This window comes from Cynoglossus semilaevis, chromosome 9, assembly GCF_000523025.1.
Source record: "Cynoglossus semilaevis isolate Cse_v1.0 chromosome 9, Cse_v1.0, whole genome shotgun sequence".
NCBI lineage: Eukaryota > Metazoa > Chordata > Actinopteri > Pleuronectiformes > Cynoglossidae > Cynoglossus > Cynoglossus semilaevis.
This window is the reverse complement of record NC_024315.1, coordinates 15,976,314-15,998,348: the sequence shown is the minus strand read 5'-3', so window position 1 is coordinate 15,998,348 and position 22,035 is coordinate 15,976,314. Positions and strand designations below refer to the sequence as shown.

General features: G+C 38.8%; 5 protein-coding genes across 5 annotated transcripts in view; 3 read left to right on the top strand and 2 right to left on the bottom strand.

The window, feature by feature from the left end:
• Nucleotides 1-3,118, top strand: part of suz12b (SUZ12 polycomb repressive complex 2 subunit b) — a 9,814-nt gene extending 6,696 nt beyond the window's left edge. Inside the window, exons 13-17 of the mRNA XM_008317553.3 lie at nucleotides 30-173; nucleotides 977-1,134; nucleotides 1,355-1,553; nucleotides 1,754-1,833; nucleotides 2,287-3,118. Of these exons, the coding sequence (XP_008315775.1) occupies nucleotides 30-173; nucleotides 977-1,134; nucleotides 1,355-1,553; nucleotides 1,754-1,833; nucleotides 2,287-2,596 (891 nt within the window). The 3' untranslated portion in view covers nucleotides 2,597-3,118. The remainder of the gene's footprint in view (nucleotides 1-29; nucleotides 174-976; nucleotides 1,135-1,354; nucleotides 1,554-1,753; nucleotides 1,834-2,286) is intronic.
• Nucleotides 3,119-3,374: 256 nt separating this feature from the next.
• Nucleotides 3,375-6,992, bottom strand: tefm (transcription elongation factor, mitochondrial). Its single transcript, XM_008317552.3, has 5 exons — nucleotides 6,802-6,992; nucleotides 5,716-6,191; nucleotides 5,110-5,259; nucleotides 4,832-5,010; nucleotides 3,375-4,435 (listed from the first exon to the last, which is right to left on the bottom strand). Exons 1-5 carry the CDS (start codon nucleotides 6,866-6,868, stop codon nucleotides 4,171-4,173), a joined length of 1,137 nt encoding a protein of 378 aa, XP_008315774.1. The 5' UTR covers nucleotides 6,869-6,992; the 3' UTR covers nucleotides 3,375-4,170.
• Nucleotides 6,993-7,133: 141 nt separating this feature from the next.
• On the top strand, nucleotides 7,134-11,383 carry LOC103384150 (arf-GAP with dual PH domain-containing protein 2-like). The gene is made up of 11 exons (XM_008317551.3): nucleotides 7,134-7,524; nucleotides 7,929-8,059; nucleotides 8,562-8,653; nucleotides 8,833-8,921; nucleotides 9,012-9,124; nucleotides 9,231-9,377; nucleotides 9,595-9,678; nucleotides 9,779-9,841; nucleotides 9,945-10,022; nucleotides 10,497-10,728; nucleotides 10,847-11,383. The coding sequence occupies exons 1-11, from the start codon at nucleotides 7,437-7,439 to the stop codon at nucleotides 10,873-10,875; spliced, it is 1,146 nt and encodes a 381-aa protein (XP_008315773.1). The 5' UTR covers nucleotides 7,134-7,436; the 3' UTR covers nucleotides 10,876-11,383.
• A 447-nt stretch (nucleotides 11,384-11,830) lies between these two features.
• On the bottom strand, nucleotides 11,831-16,548 carry mvb12a (multivesicular body subunit 12A). Its single transcript, XM_008317550.3, has 10 exons — nucleotides 16,393-16,548; nucleotides 14,756-14,845; nucleotides 14,548-14,631; nucleotides 14,211-14,310; nucleotides 13,994-14,123; nucleotides 13,715-13,855; nucleotides 13,404-13,513; nucleotides 13,268-13,326; nucleotides 13,093-13,155; nucleotides 11,831-12,636 (listed from the first exon to the last, which is right to left on the bottom strand). Exons 2-10 carry the CDS (start codon nucleotides 14,843-14,845, stop codon nucleotides 12,556-12,558), a joined length of 858 nt encoding a protein of 285 aa, XP_008315772.1. The 5' UTR covers nucleotides 16,393-16,548; the 3' UTR covers nucleotides 11,831-12,555.
• Nucleotides 16,549-18,036: 1,488 nt separating this feature from the next.
• sid4 (secreted immunoglobulin domain 4) lies at nucleotides 18,037-21,994 on the top strand. Its single transcript, XM_008317549.3, has 8 exons — nucleotides 18,037-18,191; nucleotides 18,858-19,004; nucleotides 19,087-19,221; nucleotides 20,230-20,402; nucleotides 20,488-20,674; nucleotides 20,757-20,936; nucleotides 21,437-21,703; nucleotides 21,797-21,994. The coding sequence occupies exons 1-8, from the start codon at nucleotides 18,143-18,145 to the stop codon at nucleotides 21,799-21,801; spliced, it is 1,143 nt and encodes a 380-aa protein (XP_008315771.1). The 5' UTR covers nucleotides 18,037-18,142; the 3' UTR covers nucleotides 21,802-21,994.
• The last annotated feature ends 41 nt before the right edge of the window (nucleotides 21,995-22,035 follow it).

Genomic DNA, 22,035 nt, shown 5'->3' with positions numbered 1-22,035 from the left:
GCTGACGTTTTTGTTCTTTCTTCACTTAGTTCCTGTACAACAACAACACACGGCAGCAGACAGAAGCCAGAGATGATCTTCACTGTCCGTGGTGCACACTCAACTGCAGCAAACTCTACAGTTTACTGAAACACCTCAAACTCTCCCACTCCCGCTTTATATTCAGCTATGTGGTAAGAAAGAAGTCCTTTGTTTTTGCTCTTATCTGCCTATAGCAGCTACAGGTTGTAGAAGACAGGACCCAAAATTAGTAGTTCATAGTTACTTTATCTTCACCGCCTGGTGACGTTTGAGTGGCTTTGCTGTGCCGAGGACATCAATCCCATCTTTGTTACACTCAATATTGGACCCTCAGTATTCAATTGTGAATCCTATTTCTCCTTCTGACCTCTCTGACCTAACCGTACCGCTAACGCTCCATGAATCGCTTTGTCTGATTCTTTTGAATAAATCTGGGACCAGAAGACCTGAGCTAACTGAATTTGTTTGGATATATATATATATAATAACAAAAGTCTTTTGTACTAAAGGTGCGTCAATATTTTGGAGTATCTGTCGATATTAATCCGATACCTGGCTGCTGTTGCTGAGGTGATAGTGTCTCTGTTTACGACGTGTTGCTCAGAGTTAAGTGGTCTTAGGTACTGGATTGGACAGGCTATAGTTGTTTTTTTAACAACGTTCGATCCTGAAACTTAAACCAACATTAGACCAATACCAATCCTGAGTATCGGCTCGAGCCATCCCAAGTTTGTACACACTGCCAGGTTGTTACATTTTCTTTGCGCTCCCACTCCTTTTGACCATATCTCTGTGTGTTTTCCTCTGTACCAGAGACTTTGTTGTATGGTTTCTCTGACCGGACACTTTAATTTACAGCATGTTTTTATTTCACAAGGTTGAGTGCCAGGTTGAACCTACCAGTGTTTTCTGTCTTAATTAGTACAAAATTGTTTTCTTTTAAATGTATGCACAGCCTGATCCCAAGGGAGCAAGGATAGATGTTTCCATCAACGAGTGCTATGATGGTTCGTATGTGGGCAACCCTCAGGACATCCACAGTCAACCGGGCTTCGCTTTCAGCCGTAACGGCCCAGTCAAGAGGACCGCTGTCACTCACATACTGGTTTGCAGGTCAGTCTGTGTACAACAACATTAATTGTTTTAGAGCTCTCAAAATTAATTAATCCCACACTTGTATTCTGGCCAAGTTGGACTTTGTATTAGCCTGGTTCTCCTTGTCATAGCTGAATACATATGGTTACAAACGTGTACAAAAACGTAGTTTGGATCACGTCTATTTGTGTGCACACGTGTGTAGTTCTGTTTTTCATTCAGTTTCCCTCCTCTGTAGGCCCAAGAGAACCAAACCAAGTTTGTCTGAGTTTCTGGAGTCGGAGGATGGAGAGTTGGAGCAACAGAGAACCTACGTCAGTGGACACAACCGCCTCTACTTCCATAGTGACAGCTGCATGCCCCTCAGACCTCAAGAGATGGATGTGGACAGTGAAGATGAGAGAGATCCAGAGTGGCTCCGAGAGAAGACTGCAACGGTGGGGAGCCAGTGCTTGAGTCACATTGAAATATAAATTGGGCTGAATGTATGCAGACACTGCTTTAAGTGCCACAATGTTGCCAACGAGCCTCATGCTGTTTGTAACTTGACAACACAGTTTTTTGTTGTTGTTTTTAAATCTAAGCTGAATTAAAAATTGAGACTGATTTCGTATAACTTCTGGTTTTTTATGTGCAGCAATTGGACGAGTTCACAGATGTAAACGAAGGAGAGAAGGAAGTGATGAAGTTATGGAATCTTCATGTAATGAAGCACGGGTATGTTGTGTACTCAAAACTGCATAGTTGGTGTTAAATGTTCATTGTTTGAAGTTTTAGTAGGCAGCAGTATTCCTGACATGAATAATGTTAAAAGACCCTTGTTAATAAAAGCACATTTAGCTTCAAATTTGAAGAATTACCCACTCAATATTTAAAAAAAAAAAAAAACATTTTTGTTAACAGATATTAGTTCAAGGCAATGTTTCCATTTATGTTTTAATTCTAAGCTCCTGCTGTAGCAGAAAAACATTAACAAATCAGCCTAAAAATCAAACACCCCTAGTATAAAATATCAAATCTACACCTTATACCAGTCATTGTCCTGAAATGAACAAGATACTAGTTAGATAGATATTAGTAGATAATAGTTTATATATTACATGTCTGTTTAGCTCCTGTTTGTCCATGAAAACTAATTATTGTTCTTCTTCTTTTTCATTATCCCTGCAGTTTTATAGCAGACAACCAGATGAATCAGGCCATCATGCTTTTTGTCCAGAACTGTGGTGCTCACATCATCCGACGCAAACTCTGCCGCAATTTCCTCTTGCATCTGGTCAGCATGCACGACTTTAACCTGGTGAACACGTCCACCATTGACCGTGCTATGGCTCGTCTGCAGCAGATCAAAGAAGAGCTGCCGGACAGTGAGGAGCAGCAGGATCAGAGCGTGGTCTCACCTGGGGCCTGCAATGGCAACACTGTGACCTCCAGTGGGGGAAAGCAGGGCAAGAGGACAAAAAGTGCACTAACAGACTGATGCACGTCAGATGATGATGGAACAGTGGATGACACGTTTGTGTTTTATTTTGTTTTATTTTTCAATTAACATTACCAACCCTTGGTGCTAGTTAGGTGGAAGAACTGGTCGACATCACAGTTACTAGTACAAAAAGCCCGTAAAGATTGTGTTAGTACCGTCCGGAATAAATCGGGTTTTGCTGGTAGGTTGCCATGACAGTAGTATTATACTGTACGCTTGGATCCTGGACAATGACGGAGTTTGAAGAGTTTCGATCCAGGCAGAATTCCTACATTATAACCTCTAAGCCTTTTAGTCTCCATTGATAAAAACTGAAGTGGATCCAGGGAACATTTTGGGATTTTTTTTTCCTATGACACTGAAACCTAAGAGACTGAAATAACCAGCAGCACATCACCACACACGGTGTCAAGTGCACAGTAGTGGAAATATGGAAGTCAGCAGTTTTCTATTGACTCATTCAGAGTGTGTACTTGTGATCGTCCCACCTTGTTATACAGTAATCAGATCTCAAAGCAATATGTCTTTTTCTTGACATTGTTGGTTTTCAGGTCCAATTCATTTGTTTTAGTTGCATTTGTTGCCAAAGCGGATTATTTTCCCCGCTTGTAGTACTGTGTATTTTACATACCCTTTCATTTGTTCATTTCATATAATTTTTTTTAAGCATTGTTTTTTTTTCTGTAGTCAGCACATTATCTGATCACCACCATACATTATTTCAACAAACTCCCATAGTTGCCAACCAAATTAGCAGAACCAAATTAGCAGTGTATCTTTTTTTTTTTTTTTTTTTTTTTTTATCTTCCAGAAGGGAGACATTCATTAATTGTCAAAAAAACCCTGTTAAAAGTTGTATTCTCTGGCTAAGGGGACTTTTATATTTAAAGAAATAAAAAAACATTTGACAAATTATTGCTGATTGGAGACATTAGCCAATACTAAACCTTAATGTTTATTTGCTGAATTTTATTAAATATTCCAGCTAAAACATTTTATATGTATAAGCAGGAAACACCAATGACGACAGTAAGAAGTGAATCTAATCCAACATTGAGCTTTGTCCAACGCCAGCTTTTCATTGAACAGTCCCGTCTCCCATACCGGATGTTTGGCCAACAACACACGTCTCCATCAACAGGGCTGTGTGCTGCCTTCCTGGTCACAGAAGACACTGGAATCAGGTTGTTATTGAGTTGCATTTGTAATAATAATGATAGTTCATTACGTCAGTGTTAAAACAGCAAGAAATCTGTGTCTCCGGTTGAACTGTACCTTCTTCCCTTTTACACTGATAGAACTTCCTTAATTCACTTCTTGATTTCAGACTTGCATACAGACACAACATGATCAAACTAACATTGGGTGAAAATGAACACAAATTTACAACAAACAAATTTAGATTTCAATAGAAGAGGTCCAGGGTGACGGTGGGGGCTTCTGCCTTACGGCGGGATGATCACAGTCTACCGTAAGTCCCAGCCTGGACTTGGCCTGTCTGTCCTAAAGCATGCAGATTGACTAGGGACCTCCCTTTACCTGACGACAACTGGGACAGTCTTCGCCCCGTGTTAACTGGAAGATTCATTGAGCAGCTCATAAAACGCAACAGCCTGAAGAAGCGCGTCACACAGTTCCTCTCCACCTCTTCTGTGGTCCATCTGGAAGTGGTTTCTGTACTTTATCAACAACTCTTGGGGAAAGTTTACTCTGGAAGGCTTCTTCGAAACTGACTGAATCATCAGCTGCTGTATGATGTGTGTACCACTGGTCCGAGACTCCCCCACCAGGAGTCCAAAGTGGCGTCCCACAGCAGCTCGGTTTATGTTCAAAACTCTGCAAAAGGAAACACAAGAAAATTACCACCAGGCCAATGTTGTACTGTGGATTGAAGTAGATACTTCAACAGTCTGATGACCCACTTGACCTTCGGGTCAAGGTCTTTGTCCTAAAACCTTACAGCTGAATGACCACGGATGTATTAAAGTACCACAGATGGTACAAATTATTCAAGGCAACCTGTCCAGTTAAAGTCTACGATTGTTTTTAATGCACCACATATTATTTATTAATGTTATTCTGTGCACTTCTCTTCCAATCTGTGATGGGTCAAAGTCTTCATTATGGACAAAAATACAGGTAAAATTCTGTGATTTGTGCTTTTTATATATATATAGAGAGAGAGAGATATTTTAGACAGGATGAATAACATGACCATTTTTTTTTCCCTACCTAGGAGGAATACTGGAATCTGACAGTGTGTTTTTGGGCTCGAGCAGAGCAAACAGCATGGCTTCCACTGCCCTCATGTGAGTAATGATGGGGAACAACGCGCTGTTGTGTACTGAAAATGATTGCTTCTCGATAAGGTAGAAGTCTGCAGATGGGAGGAGCGACACAACTTCAGAAACCTGTTGGGTAAAAAGAGAGGTCACACTGTTTAGAGTTGTATTTCTTCAGATTTTATAGTTGGCACTACGTAGGTTTTAGGAGTTTATCCGTGTACTCACATTGCTCAAGTAAGCAGACGCCATGTACGTTCCACTCAGGAAATTAGGACATTGCAGCTGTTGCCAATCCAGTACAGTCATTCCACGGTCCACACTTGCCCAGGCAATTTTGTTGGTACCACACACTATTGACACAATGGAATTTGCATCCTGTGTAAACAAAGTAATTGTGAGGTTCTTGTTTTCATTTTCCAATATGAAAATTGTGAATGAAACCCCAATAGCATAAAAACTGGAATAATCATAGGAATTCCATTCCTACGGTACAACATAACTCAATTTTTGCATTAACTCAGAAATCGCACACTGTACATCAGTACCTGTGTCACTCACCTACTCTAACACAGTGGTGACATCATAATCCAGGACATAAAAACATCAGAAGAGTATGTTTTTAATCTTAAGGCTTTTATACACCTTATACACCTATATATATATATATATATATAAATATACATATACATACATATGTACATATATACACATTTATATGTATATGTGTACACACACACACATGTATGTGTGTGTGTACACATATGTAGGTACATTTTTAAAGATAAGATATTGTTGAAAATTAAATCTGTATATACCAAAGCACTGCCTCACCTCCAGCCAGGACCTGTCAATTTCTGGCTTGATAAACTTTGCCAGCTTTATCCTAGCTTTTTTTTCCTTCCTTATTGGGTTAAGGATGGAATCAAAGACTACGTGAGCAGTTTTGTGCTTCAGCGACGGTACGTTCACCACACTTTCCAAAGTTTTAAAAGGTCCATTTTTCATTCTGTAATCGACAATGTTGAGTGACTTTTTGCCTTTGAGCAGCTTAACGCAGGCCAGCTCTGATGGCGATGCGTTGTTGAGCAGTTGCAGAATGGTGTCACGTTGTTCGGCCGTATAACAGGTATCGAGATGTTTGTCGGGGTCGTCCTTACAGGGTCCCGAGGGAGTTAAAAAATGTGTGTTCAGGGTCTCAAATCCAGCAACAGGAATTCTGTTTCTCCAACAGCATGTGCACTGAAGGAATCGCAGCTCCAGCTCGGGTAGGAAACCATGCTTAGAACGACAAAAGAGACCAGACTGACCTGTGGAAGACAAACGATCTCATTTCATCCATTTCCTAACATTTGCTTTTAAATTATAGGATATTTATACATGTTTAAAGTATTCGTATGAGCAGTGTTTCCCAATCATTTATAAGCTACATATTTCACATTACATTAAAAAAGTACAGTAAAATACCACAATGCACTGCCAAAATATCACTAAAACCATGTGCAATTAAATATAATCATCTCCACTTTTGATTTGCTCACAATTGAAACAGAATAAAAAGACGAATTATTAACAATAATTAAATACCAATTTAGTGAATTTGAAGTGAATTTTCCATGGTACAACAGACGATCTCTCACGGCACGCGAATACGCCGCGTCCCAGTGGTTGGGAATCACTCGAGAACGGTGCGCTGGCATTTGAATCAAAAATATGTCTTAACATATTTTTTCTTTTATAATATAAGTCGTTTAGCTCTAGTCTTCGTGTGTAGAATAAATAAATCCAATAAAATGACGCGAGGAAATCAATAAATTCAACTAGCACTAGAATATTAAATCGGTCTCGAGGACCTGGCATTTAAAATAATAAACGAAAGCTAAACAACGTGGTCAATGTAATGTAAACCGTGACACCAACCTTTCCGAGCGACCGTTGACACAAATCGCCAGGCGGCCGACACAGTCGACAGGTTTGAGCTAAACATCTCCTAATCGAATAACTTTGCCCACAGTCGTTGTCCGTCGCGTTTTTTCGGCCGGTGTGGCACACTCACGCCACAAAGGTTCCGGGAGCATTTCAACGCGTAACACATGTATGCTGCCATCTGGTGTCGTAACAGAAACCTCTCGTGGCCTGGTCGAGGTTTCTCACTCAAACCATTTAAACTGTTGTGTGAGTCCAAGAAGCCGATGTAAATAGTTCATTTATGAGGAAAGATAATTTGAAACTCTTTTAAATCAGGGTGTACGTTTTTTTATCTTCTTAACCATACTCCAACAAATGAGACATGAGAAAAATAAGCATACGACACATGGAGGTCATTCAGTGTGTTTAATACCGGAGTCTCTATCACTTCCGTTTTACACCTGGACGTTAGTTGCGCAGGGAACAATATACTGCACATTGTGGTGTTTTTATGAGGAAATGCTGTGCCTCTGCTCAGTGGGACTCTTGCGTGTATCAGCAACAGAGTAGAACATATTTCACAATATGGTTAATACTTAGGATGTTTTTGGTTCTTAGTCAACGCTAAAACAAGTGAACCTTCACATATGGCTATTTTGGAAAGGAATAATAAAATCCTCCTTGATTTGGCGCGACAGCCGGGTAACAATAAATGTGCAGACTGTGGTGCTCCTGGTGAGTATGCTAAAAAATATTTTAGATGCAGTCGTTTTAGTTTACACTAGATAGTGTTTTAAAACATAAACACTGTATAGTTTGTGTCTACCATATGCTGACAGCACAAAGCCACATCATTGTTGATTGTCTAAGCCTGTTACCAAATGTTACAGCACCTGTGATTCACTAGGATGTCATATGACCTCGGTGTAATGTCTACATTCTTTGTAAAGCCAGATCAATCATTACACACACTTGTTCTTGTGTCTCTGAATAAGGATGTCAGAGTGTATTTGAAAAAAGAAAAATGTAGTCTCCATTTTAGAATATTCAGCCTGTCTTTGTTAGGTGAAAACAAACAGCATTTCCCCTTCCCCATTCAAGACTGTGTGAGTCAGTAGTGTGATTTGTATTGTCCACAGAGCCTGACTGGGCCTCATACACTCTTGGTGTGTTTGTGTGTCTGAGCTGCGCAGGAATACATCGTCATTTGCCTTCAGTGAGCAAAGTGAAATCGATTCGTCTGGATCTCTGGGACGATCCACTAGTACAGGTACATTATCTGTAGATAGATTTGGTCAATTTACTGGCAGCTGTGATTCTTTGAACTTGAATGTGTGACACATCTTTAAAGGTTAGGTTTATTCTGTGTGTCAAACTCAATTTCACAGTGGGCCAAAATTAAAAACTGGGATGAAGTCAATCTGTATTGAAAATTGACTGGAATTGTGCATGTTTTCCCTTCTTTTCAGATGTGTACGGTTAACTCTCTCCATATGGAACCAAACGTTAGTTTTGTGTAAACATTAAATTAAAAAAAATTAAAAAAGTCAAATAATCTAAAGGTTGTGGATTTCAGGAGTGAGTGAAATCGTTCACTGTTGTCATTAAACCTGGTCATAGTGATCACACTCCAAACTCTGACTGTATGTTTAACATTGTGTGACTAATGTGAATCAAAACCAGAACTAAAACCAGAATCAAAACCAGAACTAAACTAATTGATAATTCCAGAGTTAGTAAACCAGTTCCAGTTTTAAACTCTTTGGTTTCAGTTCATGCAGGAGAGGGGGAACTCTGCAGCCAAAGCCATTTTTGAGAAGTGTGTTCCAGTCTTTTTCTACCGACCACAACATAAAGACTGCACGTGAGTGATGGAGTGTATCATCTTTGTACTGCATTACCTCAGCAGAGGAGAATGAAGGCTGAGTAAATACTGCAGACACAAATAGGATTTTTTTACATTTTAAATAATTCATTATTGTATGTTTTAGCTTTGTCTCACCTGTAAGAAAACAGTAACAATTGGTTTCACTGCATATACAGTGTCCTGAGGGAGCAGTGGATTCGTGCCAAGTATGAAAGAAGAGAGTTCACTGGAGAAAATAACTACTTACAGCAAGTGTATGCTTCAGGTGAACCAGAAGAAGACGTCTCTGTTCTCATCGTTATTTCAAGTCTTTTTTCTTGATCCTGAAATGCCTTTCCTGTCTTCTCTGATTTAGGACGATTTGAAGTAACGCTATGGAAGAAAGGCAAAGTTAACAAGCAGTTTCTTAGAAGGATTTTTCTTTTGTCTCAAAAGGACCTCACTCTCAGATACTTTATTAAGGAGGACGTGAGTAGTTCACTGACCTTTCCCTTAACTAGCTTAACTAGCATATCTTGTGTCGCGTTAAACACATTATTGACTCAGTTATTGACTCCCTCTCCAATTGAACTAGTCGAAGGTTCCAAAAGCAGTCATCGGTATGAATGATCTGAATGCAGTTTTCCAGCCAGAGAAGGTTGGCCACGCCCACGGCCTACAAATATCCTACCTGCACGACAAACGTATAAGGAATCTGTTTGTTTACCACGATGATGGACAGGTAAGAAGATTTGTTTATTTGTTTTAAACTCACAAAACAGTTGAAAACAAAGATGATGGCGTGGGGTCAGTAGGTCAGGTCACCTGTGTCTCCTTCGTTCCGTCATTTATTGAAAAACAAAAGCATTACAAGATGGGCACATGTTCCTGTGTGTATTCAGAGGACAGAGGTGTCACTCTTCCTCGTGTGTTGTCCTTTGTCTGATTCCCCACTGCAGGTCATTGTGTCTCTATTCAATGCTCTCCGTGCAACACGACTCTCATACCTCAAAAAGAAGCACCCCACTTTTCGAGAAAATGACGTGAGAGTTGTTGTTTTTCTTCACATGTCGACATTAGATAATGATATGATGAACACTGTGGAAGTTCAGTCAATAGTCTGACCTCTGTTTCTTTTCACAGTTAATACCTCAGTTGACACGACACTGCCTAAAGGAAGGATACATGGAGAAGACTGGACCAACAGTCTGTCACCTCTTTTATTCTAATTTTAAAAACATCTGATCTTTGTCCTTTTTCTATCTGACAACCCGTTTACTCAGTCCTATCCTGTGTGTTTTTGTTTCAGCTACGAGAGCCTTTCAAGAAAAGATGGTTCACTCTGTGCTCCATGAACAGAAAGCTTCTATATTTCAAGAATCCTTTGGTAATAAACAACGCAAATAAACCCTCTGAAATGCAGTATAGAGGAGGTCCTCGGTTTCTGACGTCCTCGACCTACAGTGTTTCGTGGTTAATGACTGCGCCATCTCCCATGCATTTATAAAGAAAGTCATTAAAGGCGTTAGAACAAATTTGGCACAGAAACTAGTTTGCGAGCGGAGAAGATGAACACATGGTTGTACACCTTACACTGGATTGTGCTACATTCACTTCCTTTCATGTTGTTTTTTGGTAACTTTTAGCCCTTCATTATGACTCCCAGGTGTCAGTCAGACTCTTCTGATATTTTTATGTCCTAGATTATGATGTCACCACTGTGTTATTGTAGGTGAGTGACAGGTACTGACGTACAGTATGTGAGTTCTGACTTATGGAAAGTAAAGTAAAATGAAATAGTGAATTATTGTCAAATTGCTGTTCAGTAACCACATCCCTGTACTTTTTGTCCACACCGAAGGATGCCACAGAACTGGGGACTGTCTTTATAGGCATGGAGAGCTATGGTTACTCAGTGTCGGAGAGAAGCTGCAGCAGGAGCACAAAGGGAGGACAGTGGCACTGCGGCATCACCCTGGAGACTCCAGGCCGACAGTTTGTCTTTATGTGTGAGCAGGAGCAGGAGCAGAGGGAGTGGCTGGAGGCATTCAGAAAGGTCATCTCTCAAACCATGACCCCTGAGGACTATGCAAGTAAGACACTGGTTTTAAAGTCAATAGAGTTCTATGAGGAAAATGATGACATCATAAGGTGTTCTAATGTTTAACTGTGTCGTTAAGTTAGTTTTTTCCTTTTTTGGTTCTGCTATAGACGAAGCCAACCTCAGAAGAGGCAAATAAGTAAACACCTCTCTGCAGATGTCCAACAGACTGGGGACACGATGAGATGATGTAACAGGTGGCTGCTCTTCTGCTCTACAGTCAAGATGAAGGTAACGGATGCTGGAAGGGGATTGATACGTTTTTCACAGAGACAGACTTGCTGCTGAGAAAGTTCAAAACAAACGACCAAATCTGATATTATTGGCACAATGCCACATTATTGCATCAGAAAACACTACTTGACTCCTGCACTGTCACTTTGGCCATGGCTCAAAACATCACTGAAACAATGCTGTTATGTGCTGTTTTTTAACAATGTCTTTTTAGCTAATTTTTGTACATTTCTTGTTGATGAACAAAAATGCTACACTGCTTAGCATTTTAGTCAGTCCTGGATTTAAAGGTGAATGTAGAAGATAGACTCTGCTTTACTGAACTCTGAAAGACAGGGGATGGGTTTCATCTTTTTAGTGAAATTGTAATGTTATTATGGTATTGATTTCACATTATGGACATTATGATTGTACATTATTAATGTTATTATGGTATTGATTTCACATCAAATCGTAATTGTACATTACGTTGTAGCTGTGGCTGAATTGTTTGTTGAAATTGCTTTGTAGTTTTGTCGCTGTACTGTTGGCGTTATTATGGCTACAGGAGTTATCTAGAATGTGACGACTTGTCACATTTCTGCATAAACTAACGGTTTCTATGGACATTGATGACATCATTAAGACGTGAAGGCCTAGGAGTAAAAACACGAATGAAACATTAATTCACAAGAAGAAGTACCAGTTAGTAGACGACCTCTGGTCACTCATCCAAAACAGAAAGGACACAGTTGAAGATGCTGAGATTTTCATGTTGATGATGGGATGGATTGGAAATAAGCAGAGAATTTGATATTGGGCTCCCTCAGTAAAAAAGCAGAAAGAAGAATTCATAGGATGTTCCACATCAAACATGTCACTTTTTTTTTCTTCCAGAGAATCTTTATTTTTATTAATTGCTACGATGTTACAAACACTTCATGTCATAAATATTTGGATCAGTTATATCCAAATGTAAGAAATTGTTTAACAATGAAGAACAACTTTTTCACTTCACTTCACTGCTCTGCTCCCACCTCATCATCGGACAATATATATTCTGATAATACACAAACCTGGCACATAGTATTATTCATATGGCTATACTTATTGCTATATATACAAATACCTGGCTGAGGAGATATATATGTATATATATATGTACATAAATGTATGTACATATATACGGTATATGTCCTCAGCCAAGTTCACCCATAAATATTCAGTCATGGACTGATAAATTGAACTGTAACCAACACATATTAAAGACATGAATATAAAAGTAACAAACAGTACAGCTGAAGCAAACGGCAACTGAAGGACAGGTACATCTTCATTTTTCACAATTTATGTGATACGTTTCTATGGGCTCAGTGATGAAGATAAACTGCCATCTTTATGATGGGTGTAAAGTCTGTAAAAGGATGGCAAACGGAAATCTGGAATGTTTAAATAAAGTTAACTAAGTATTGATAAATACTTTACACCCAAAAACCTAGTTTACCCCAGTTTTACTATTATCAACCTAAATATAGGCATCATTGTCCACCATCTGTGCCCAACATGAACGCTTGGACAGAGTAACATAAAACCCATTGTTGTGGAGTCACTGAGCTGTTGGTCCTTTGGTCATTGTTGGCCTGGTCCTTTTGAAGGCGTTTTCTTCCACAGCAAATGTGTAGTTGTACTGAAGGAAACAGACAAAACTGTCAGACATATGGTTTGCTTCAAAACTGTTACCAGTGCATACAATACTTTGTTTGTTTGTTTGTTTTGGGGTTTTTTTAACAAATACTTCTACTACTTTCTCTTGTACTCTAAAAGGTGTGCCAATCCAGCAGCCACATGCAAGGAAAGGTACAAAATCATTAAAGAATGATAGAGCGAGTGTTTTATTTTGTAATAATTCCTTTCGAACTATTGACCAGAGATCTGCACTGATAAATAGGGTTCAATCTGGGCACATATACCACATTAGGTCTGTACTAAATCAATGTCAGTTGGAAACATAGAATGTAGGTGGAAAGATTGCACTGTGTTATCCCATTATAATACACTGTGTATTAGTTGTCTGACCTCATTATGACTTGTTCAGACATAACCTGATATATGTCATTATGTGAAATCCAAGTCCACAACTTACCTCATTTTCAATCATTTGCAGAGACTTGATCCGTATATTTATTTGAGAGTTCAGATGAGAATTCTACAGGACAAATGTGAAAGAAAGGACATACAATTTACAATTACATTTTAGATGCACACACAAATCAATGACAGCATTGAGGAGAAAACAATCATGAAAATGTCGCACGTACCATCCCATTCGCTCTGACATCAAATTTTGGGTGCAGACAAAAGGGAACACCATCTAGAGCTGCGGAGAATGATAGCAGTTTAGTGAGCCGCCTGTAGTAACAAAACGCCAAAAGGACCAACAGCAGCGGTGGATACCTGTGATTCCCTGAATACTGCTGTCCACAGGCTTGTCCAAGTGGTCCTTAGACGTGAGGCTGTAACGTCTCTGGCTCAGTTTACCATGTGGCAGTGGGGGAGGAGGGTTGCTGTAAAAAAAAAAAATTTTTTTTTAAATCCCTTTATGCTGTATTTTTGATGAATCCAAACCTAGGTGTCAAGGAAGGCTGTGAAATATCCCTGATTAAACACACACTGCACTGTTACGTTGAAAGTATGTAACTATATAAGATAAAAAAATCTAAATAAAAGTTAACCGATTCATATTACTGGGCAGTTAACAAATGTACCTGGGTCTCAGGGGCAGAGGTGCGGATGAATGCTCCAGGGAGAGTCTGCGGATGTCCAAGCTGACACTGCGAGGTTTGGCCTGAGGAGCGGGGTTAGAAAAACGTCCTTTTCTGCACCACAACACGTAGCCATTGATGTCTCTGGAGGCAGAGTTGAGAATATGTAAATTAATGAACTGCTGATTGGAAATAACATCTAAATAACTTACATGAAAAAAGACCACTGATTTTACGGATGCAGAATTAAGTTAACATTTTGTGTGTGTCAATGCAACTAACCCTACATATGTGTAATGCTGTAACATCATTTTGCTTTTGGCTGTCAGTTTAATATCCAGCACAGCACTATCCACACTTGCAACTGGAACGATACGCACGCACGCGCGTTTCTTCTTGGAAACGGAGGCCTCTAAAGACACAGTCATAAAGGAAACATATTAGAACATGCATTAATGATCGGGTCGACACAGGTACACAACTTGGCCTGCCCACTCACTTGGTTCAAGGTGTTCAGAGATGAAACAGTAACCATGAGGGACAGGATCTTTATCTGAGAGAAGCTGAATGTCTGAGACTACCATTCCACCTCTCTGGTCCTTAAAAACAGAGGAGGACACACTGTTAAATATCTAGCAGGAGCAGACAATATGTTGACAGACATAGACGCACAAAAATGGTTATGGCAGCTTGTATAAGCCTTACCTTAAGTAACACGCTAATTAGAAAGCCTTTAATTAATGTGACTAGTTGCCATTCAGTATCATATTGTTCCTTAACTTAATTAACGTGTGACGACATAAGTACCCTTGGTAATATAAAGCGATCGCTGGTACCTTGCTGTAACAGAGGTAATATCCTGACTTCATAGCAAAGCTGCGGGTAAAGTTTGCTGCAGCTCCATCTTCCGTGATGTTGATCTACATAAAAGAGGGAAGTGTTTCAGTTGTAGTACAGTACAATATTTAATCAGTAATATTTCATACTGTATAACTGAACAATTATACAGTTACATACAGCTTTAATCTCTAACTATCGTCCTACCATGGTAAAGTCTTTGGGGCAGGTGGCAGTGTTGGAGGTCCATGCTACTGCTGTAATTGGCCGGACACCCACATGATCCATCAAGGACATCTGACGAGCAAGGAAGACACATCAGGATGTAGGTTAGGTAGCAAGAAAAGCAACATGACCGTAACGATGGATTTGTCAGGACTGAAATGTTTCCTTGAATCAAAAGTGCAGTAATGAGACTTTTTTTTTCCTTTTCTACCCAGTTTCTCAATTCAAGCTGCTACAACAGCACACAGAGTCCAAAATACTGGAGAAGAGCTTCTTGTACAAAACTTCAGTTTTCTGGCATTCTCCAGAAAACTGAGAAAAAACAGACGCTGCACAGTACTCACTAGAATACCACACACAGCAAGTACTACAATTTGGATGCTTTCCAGTAACTAATAATAGGCAAGGCAAGTGAAAAGGAGGTGAGAAGAAAATTTCATAATAAGCTCATTCTACTAATAACCTGGACAGACACAACCATCGCTGTAGTTAAAGAAGGACAGACTCCTGATAAGGAAAGTGTGGTGGCACTGGGTCAAAAGTACCACTGGAACCAGTACTCTGAACGAGGAGTCTCACTTATGAACTCAGGATTATTCTTCTTTTGGCTATTCACTTCAGAGGTTACCAAAGTGGATCGCCACACCACTGCCTCCTCTGCTTATATATATGTATGTATATGTATATATATATATCTATGTATGTATATGTATGTATGTATATATATATATATATATGTATGTATGCATGATGTATATATGAATATATGTATATATACTGTATATATGTATGAATATATACAGTATATTCTAACATGTGACCCCTCTTTTGTGCAAATAGTTGTCTCTCCAGGCATGACCAACTTTAAAATGCAGTAACACTGGCCTACCCTGTTTATCTAACCTGTAGACAAAGACGATACTTTATTTCTAACAAGATTATTGACCTATTTATGAGCCACAGCCACACTGCACAATGGGCTGGCACCGAAGCTGGCTTTTTCATTCAATTCTGAAAACGTTCAGACACCCACACACAAACGAATCAGTCCACTGCCCCTGTGTGTCACTTTTACAATTGGGGTAAATGCAGAGAGGGATTTCCCTTAAAGAATAATAGGGTACTGTGAAAACATACACACACAGCGAGAGAGATGGAAAAAGTGAGAGAAAGAACATTGCTAGAGTCAAACCCGAGAGATTTTCTGGTTCATTACTGACAACTCCTTATAATTCAACTATTTCTTTGTAAAACACTGACATCTTGACATCTCTACAGTCTCAAAACGTACGAAACGTTCTCAGTTAAGCAAGGAAAAAAATGCTCAAATGAGAAAGACGTTGACAGTACACGTAAAAAGCTCTCAATAGGTTTCAATGATTTAAAATGTGTTTTTTTAAAGCATTATTATAACTTTACCTTTTCCGAGTTATCTGTCTTTTATAAAATAATTATAAAAATTAGTGAGTCGTAGTCATATTCGTCTACCTACCTAACAAGCTACCTTGGCTGACAATAGCAGCGACGAGCGCTCTAAACTAAACGCATGTCATTTCTGAAGTTTAGGAAAACATTTGTTCAGTGAGTAAACGTGTGAAAATAATGAAATATATACTTACTTTGACTGTCTTTTTTCCTACTTCACCTCTGTCTTCTTAGTTGTAGTTCCACGGACTAACAACTTTTTACAGATCTGCTTGAGTTTTTCGGTCTCGTAAAATCAGGAAGTACTAAAAATCTATTCTGACTCTGAATCCCGTCAGACATTGCGGCGACACGTCACGGGTGAGCCATCGGTAGGAAAGACTTTTTGCCCTTCCTTAACACTAGTTATGATGCATTAAAACATCGACTTGTCACATCGGCCTACGGCCACTAGGTATGAAATAGTAAATACATATATTTATATATATAATTTATTCAATAACATGAAAAAACGCTTTGCTCTGAAGTCTGAAAAACTGATTATTTCTCAATCACAACTTTGTCTCTGCCACGTTTTAAAAATAAAAGCCACAACCTGCTTAATTCCCTATTTAATCCATTTTCTATTGTAGTCAAAATTAGTTGATTTGACTTGTCAATTTCAAGCCCCTACTGTCCACTTTCCTTAAAAGATCAGTGATTGTAACTGATTTTAGCTTTTCCGTGAAGTTCTTCAGGTTCCACAGTTCCTAAGAGCATTTAAGATCAGGTGAATATAATTACAGTGTTAATGAGTATTTTTGTTTGTTTGTCCGTATTAACTCTTTATAACCTGTATCTAGGTAGTGTACCTTTATACAGGTGGCTACTACATATAGTAATTGTTTTTAACTAACTGACTGTGCCAATCTAAATGTGTGTTCCCTTAAGCTGAGAGGACGGTGGGAGACGCCTCCTCTGTCCTCCCTCCTCTCCTCAACCCAAGCCCCATGCAGTTTGTAGTGTCACGTCTAACTGAAACTTTGCCCTCCATGCTCTCTGTCCTATTCCATGAGATTATACAAACTCTGATCTGTAAACAGACCCACAGGCTTTAAACATTTCAATGTTTTTAAACTGTTTTTATTTTTCAGTGTGAAGTGTGAAATGTGAAGATATTTCAAAAATAATATTTAAATGAAATGTGAAGATATTTCAAAAATAATTTTTTTAAAAAAAACTCACTGTTTTTCTTTACTAAAAACATAGATTGCAATAGGCCAATGTAGTGCAAGTTGTCTTTTAACTAGAATATTTGAAGTGTAATTCTAGAATTCAGCAAGTACATCCTTCAGTTCTTCAATTCACATAAATTCACATCTCCAACAAAAATAACCACAAAAAGGAAACTCTATTTGTATTTTTGTTTCTATTTTTATTTGGCTCTCTTATGTTCAGGTAAATATTTTTAACCAAATTAATTTTGTCATTGTCAGTGATGTACTTTGAGGACTGTGGGAATTCAGTTTGAGTAAATACAATGACTTTGTTAAGTTTCTTTGAAAAGAGGAAGATATTCTGCAAACCAAAGGGGAAAATGTTCTTGCCGTGAACTTCAGTTTTAAGAGTTGCTTCATCCATCTTAATCTATGAGATAAAAAAAACAAAAACAAATCTTTTAATTCTGCACATGGAGCACAGTAAGTGAACTACTACTTTTTACTGCTGACTTTTTACAAGCTTTTTAAACATTATTTTAAATTTAACAATATAACAATGGCCATTTATTTAAAACAACATATTTTCTTAATCCAACTAAACTGTGTGCTGAGGGTTGAAGGTTGAAAGTGATTGTATGCAAAAGAGCCAGAGAGAGAGAGAGAGAGAGAGAGAGAGAGAGAGAGACATATAGAGGGAGTGAGAGGTTTTATTGACCAGTAAGAGTGAAGCTGTTTTCTGTTCACCATGGATTTATCACTTTGGGGTTTGATCCTTTGTTCACTAATAATTTCAGGTAAAATAAAAATCAGACTGAATGTTAACATCGGCTCCATTAACAGACTTGGAAGAGATGGCCAGTTTTATTTCCAATAGATTTCTTTTTATTGGCTTGAAGTCTTTAGACCTACGTGTTTCTCATAATGTTGAGCAGCGTTGTATTTATTCTGTATTATATATCTTCAGAATAACATATCATAAATTACTGTTTCATAGAGACTATAAGTAGAATGATGATTGTAGTAGTAGAATTGATGAAATGTACAAATTTGTGCTTTAATCCATGCAAATGTTGTTACTCATTATAGTCTCATCAAATTCATATCAGATGCTATTGTTTTTACTGGTTATTTACTGGTTTGCTAAGGTGACATCAAATGTATTATGGCCTTGCTTTCAAAGGTAAATCAAACTGAACCTTTAAAACAGTAAAGACGAATGCTTATTTAATAAAAAAAAACATCTAAAGACATTTAGGGTTTTTTCTTTTTAGAATCTTGTATGTTTTAACCAACATTTGTCATCAAATGTAATTTAGATTTGAATCTGTCTGTTTGCTCACGGTGTTTGCTTTTGTACTGGTGTTTGTTTACAGGGTTCAGTTCTAGACCTGACTAAGGTTCACAGAGTTGCCTCTCTCATATTTGTGTGTCCTGATCCCAGTTGTCATTGTTCTGTACAGTGGCAGGCCAGACACCAGTGGTCTCTGTGGAGCCTCGGGCTGTGACTGTGCGTCAAGGGGAGTCTGTCAGCTTTAGATGTCGAGTTGGTAATGATGCCCAGGGAATTCACCTGGAATGGAGAAGGGCCAATAACCAAGCCTTACCAGGTCAGTGGGTAGGGCAAGGAAGCCTTAACAATGCTTTGACACTATATCCCTCTGACTAGACAAAATTCCACCTCTCTTGTAGACAACGCTAAGATAGGTCCTGATGGAGCCGTGCTGACGTTTGCCAACGCCAAACCTGGAAACCAGGGCCAGTACCGCTGTGTGGCAGCCAACTCTGCAGGTCGTGGCATGGCCAGTGCCACGCTGAATGTCAAATGTGAGTCTATCCTTACACTTAAATCTCTATAAATCTCTCTGTTTGTGTGTGTAGACAAAGACACTGTAGAACCTCGATGTGATTTTTATTTGTACCCAGTATTAGTTTTTCTCCTTTAGTAAAACCCTTCCACTTGCCTCCCTACCTATCACACACCTGTATCATGCTTCATTTTCTCTGAGCTTCATTATAGTTCTTAACAAGTTGTTGTACAATAACTGTAAACTCCTGAAAACGATACAGATACAAAGAATATTTGGAGGAGCTCATGTATGAATTGTTTAACACAATTCTGGACACTAAGAAGATGCCTAATGCCTAATGTTTCGTACACATTCACATAGTCATCTCTAACCACAACACTGCATATCCTGTTCTCCTGCTGCCCTTTAACCTGCTTCCTTCCCCTTCCCCCAATGATCATAATGCCAATAATAGCAGTGCACAAATTTCAGAAGGCAGTTCGTGTCAACTTGGACGACCACTATTTTGTCATTTTATTCATTCATTTATTTTTCTCCCTGATGGAATCATTACTCATGTATCCCAGCACAAAGGCCACTAGTTTGATCGTCGGTTGATCTTTCTGTATGGATTAGATTGATCGGACACTGTAAATTGACCATAGATGTGAATGTGACTGTAAAGGGTTGTTTACTCTATATGTGGCCCCATGACAGAATGGAGAACTGTCAAGGGAACAGTGAATGCTGGGATTGGCTCCAGCCCCCCTCCATCCCCCATTTCGACCTTGCAAAGGAATAAGATGATAATATAATATAATATAATATAATATAATATAATATAATATAATATAATATAATATAATATAATATAATATAATATAATATAATATAATATAATATAATATAATATAATATAATATAATATAATATAATATAATATAATATAATATAATATAATATAATATAATATAATATAATATAATATACTAGTCAAATATGTTTTAAGGCCGTCAGACAAATGTATTTTTTAAACTCTTTTCAGTTCCCCCCAAAGTACGCCTGACGCCGACAGGACCCCTGCATGTCAAAGTGGGTCATGGTGTTTCAGTGGTTTGTCGTGCCACAGGAAGGCCACAACCAACTCTCAGCTGGAAACGCCAAGGATCCACTTTGCAGCTCTTTACCACAGAGACCAATGATGCTAACACAATACAGGTGAACCCGCTCAACACTTACAGGTACAATCATTTTGTACGTTTCTTCTATATTTGCCTGTAAGACGCATCACCTCCTTCCTCAGTGGGATGCAGCACGCCTGGAGGACTCAGGGATTTATATTTGCCAGGGTGAGAACAGTGAAGGGGTGACAGAGGTCAAAGTCAAAATTATTGTTGAGGCAGGACCAGGAGTACCAGTAGCCACAGTGAGCACTACGGAAATGACAGTGGTGGAGGGACACACTGTCACAATGTCATGTCAGGCCACTGGTAAGATACAAGCACACATGAAGTTCTCCCGTCGTCACCTGTCGTTTTTAACCCCTGTCCTTGTTTCAACTCCATCCCTCAGGTTCTCCTCCACCTGAAATCTCCTGGTCCAAACTCCGAGCACCTCTGCCATGGAAGCACTCAGTAGTTGATGGTACTTTGACACTGAGCAACGTGGGCCGCCAAGACTCAGGACAGTACATCTGTAATGCCACCAATATACATGGTTACAGTGAGGCGTACACACAGATGGAGGTGGAGAGTAAGTGGACAGAGGACACAGTTGAACACATTTTCTAATTCTTTGAATTACTTTGAAAATTCAATTTTTTAACTTTCAACTGTGAAAGGTTTGTTTAAAAAAAATCTAATCTTGATTTGTTCAGAGATGCTTATGTCAGCTCTGATGTCTTTTTCATGTGAAATATGTTACTTAAAGAAGTGCCAGCATTGAGGATGTGTAGGTTTTCATTAAGAGCAGCCAAACTGGACAGATTTGATGTGTGTCAGACTGCAGGAAAAAGTGAAAGAGAGGAAATCTTGTTAAAAGGCAAAAAAAAAAAAAAAAAAAGCTGCTAAAACAAGTTTAAAAAAAGACTTGAATAACAAGTTGACCTGATGAACCACAATATTTCTTAACAAAATATATTTTATGGTTAGTAAAAGTGTGTATTACAAAGACAAAAAGACTTTAATTTATTTCCTGGTTAAGCCCATATTCCTTTTGCTCTTAAGTCTAACTTATAGCTAATATTCATGCAGCGCCTCCTTATGCCACCTGCATGCCCGAGCAAGTCAGACTTCGAGCCGGTGACTCCCTCAGCCTGCAGTGCCTTGCTCATGGCTCTCATCCTATCCATTTCGTGTGGAGTCGAGCGGGCAGAGCGAGCCTTCCTGCAGGAGCGATGACCACGAAAGATGGAAAGCTGACTGTCGGCCATGTTCAGGCGAGTGACAGTGGAACGTACAAATGTGTTGCCACCAACCATATTGGCTCCAGTGAAGCGACTGCTAGAGTGAACGTTAGAGGTGAGTCACGGCTTATGAACTCATTATGAACCAAAAAAACAAAACAAAAAAACAACAACTAAATAACTCTTTTCTCCTTTGTCTGTTTTACAGCCTAATCCACAGTGCAAGATTTTTAAACATCCAAACAAATTTTGAATATGTGAAAGCTGCAGACGTTTCTCAAGTGGGTTAATATTATATGTTTGTAGGAATTTAATTTTGTAGTTGTTGGTACTTCTCTCTCATATCTGCATTTGGAAAGCTTAAAATACCACAATACTGTAATAAACTGCGATATGACTAACTGTATTACTGTCTGTCAAATCAATAGTTTTCTGTCTATCTGAGTT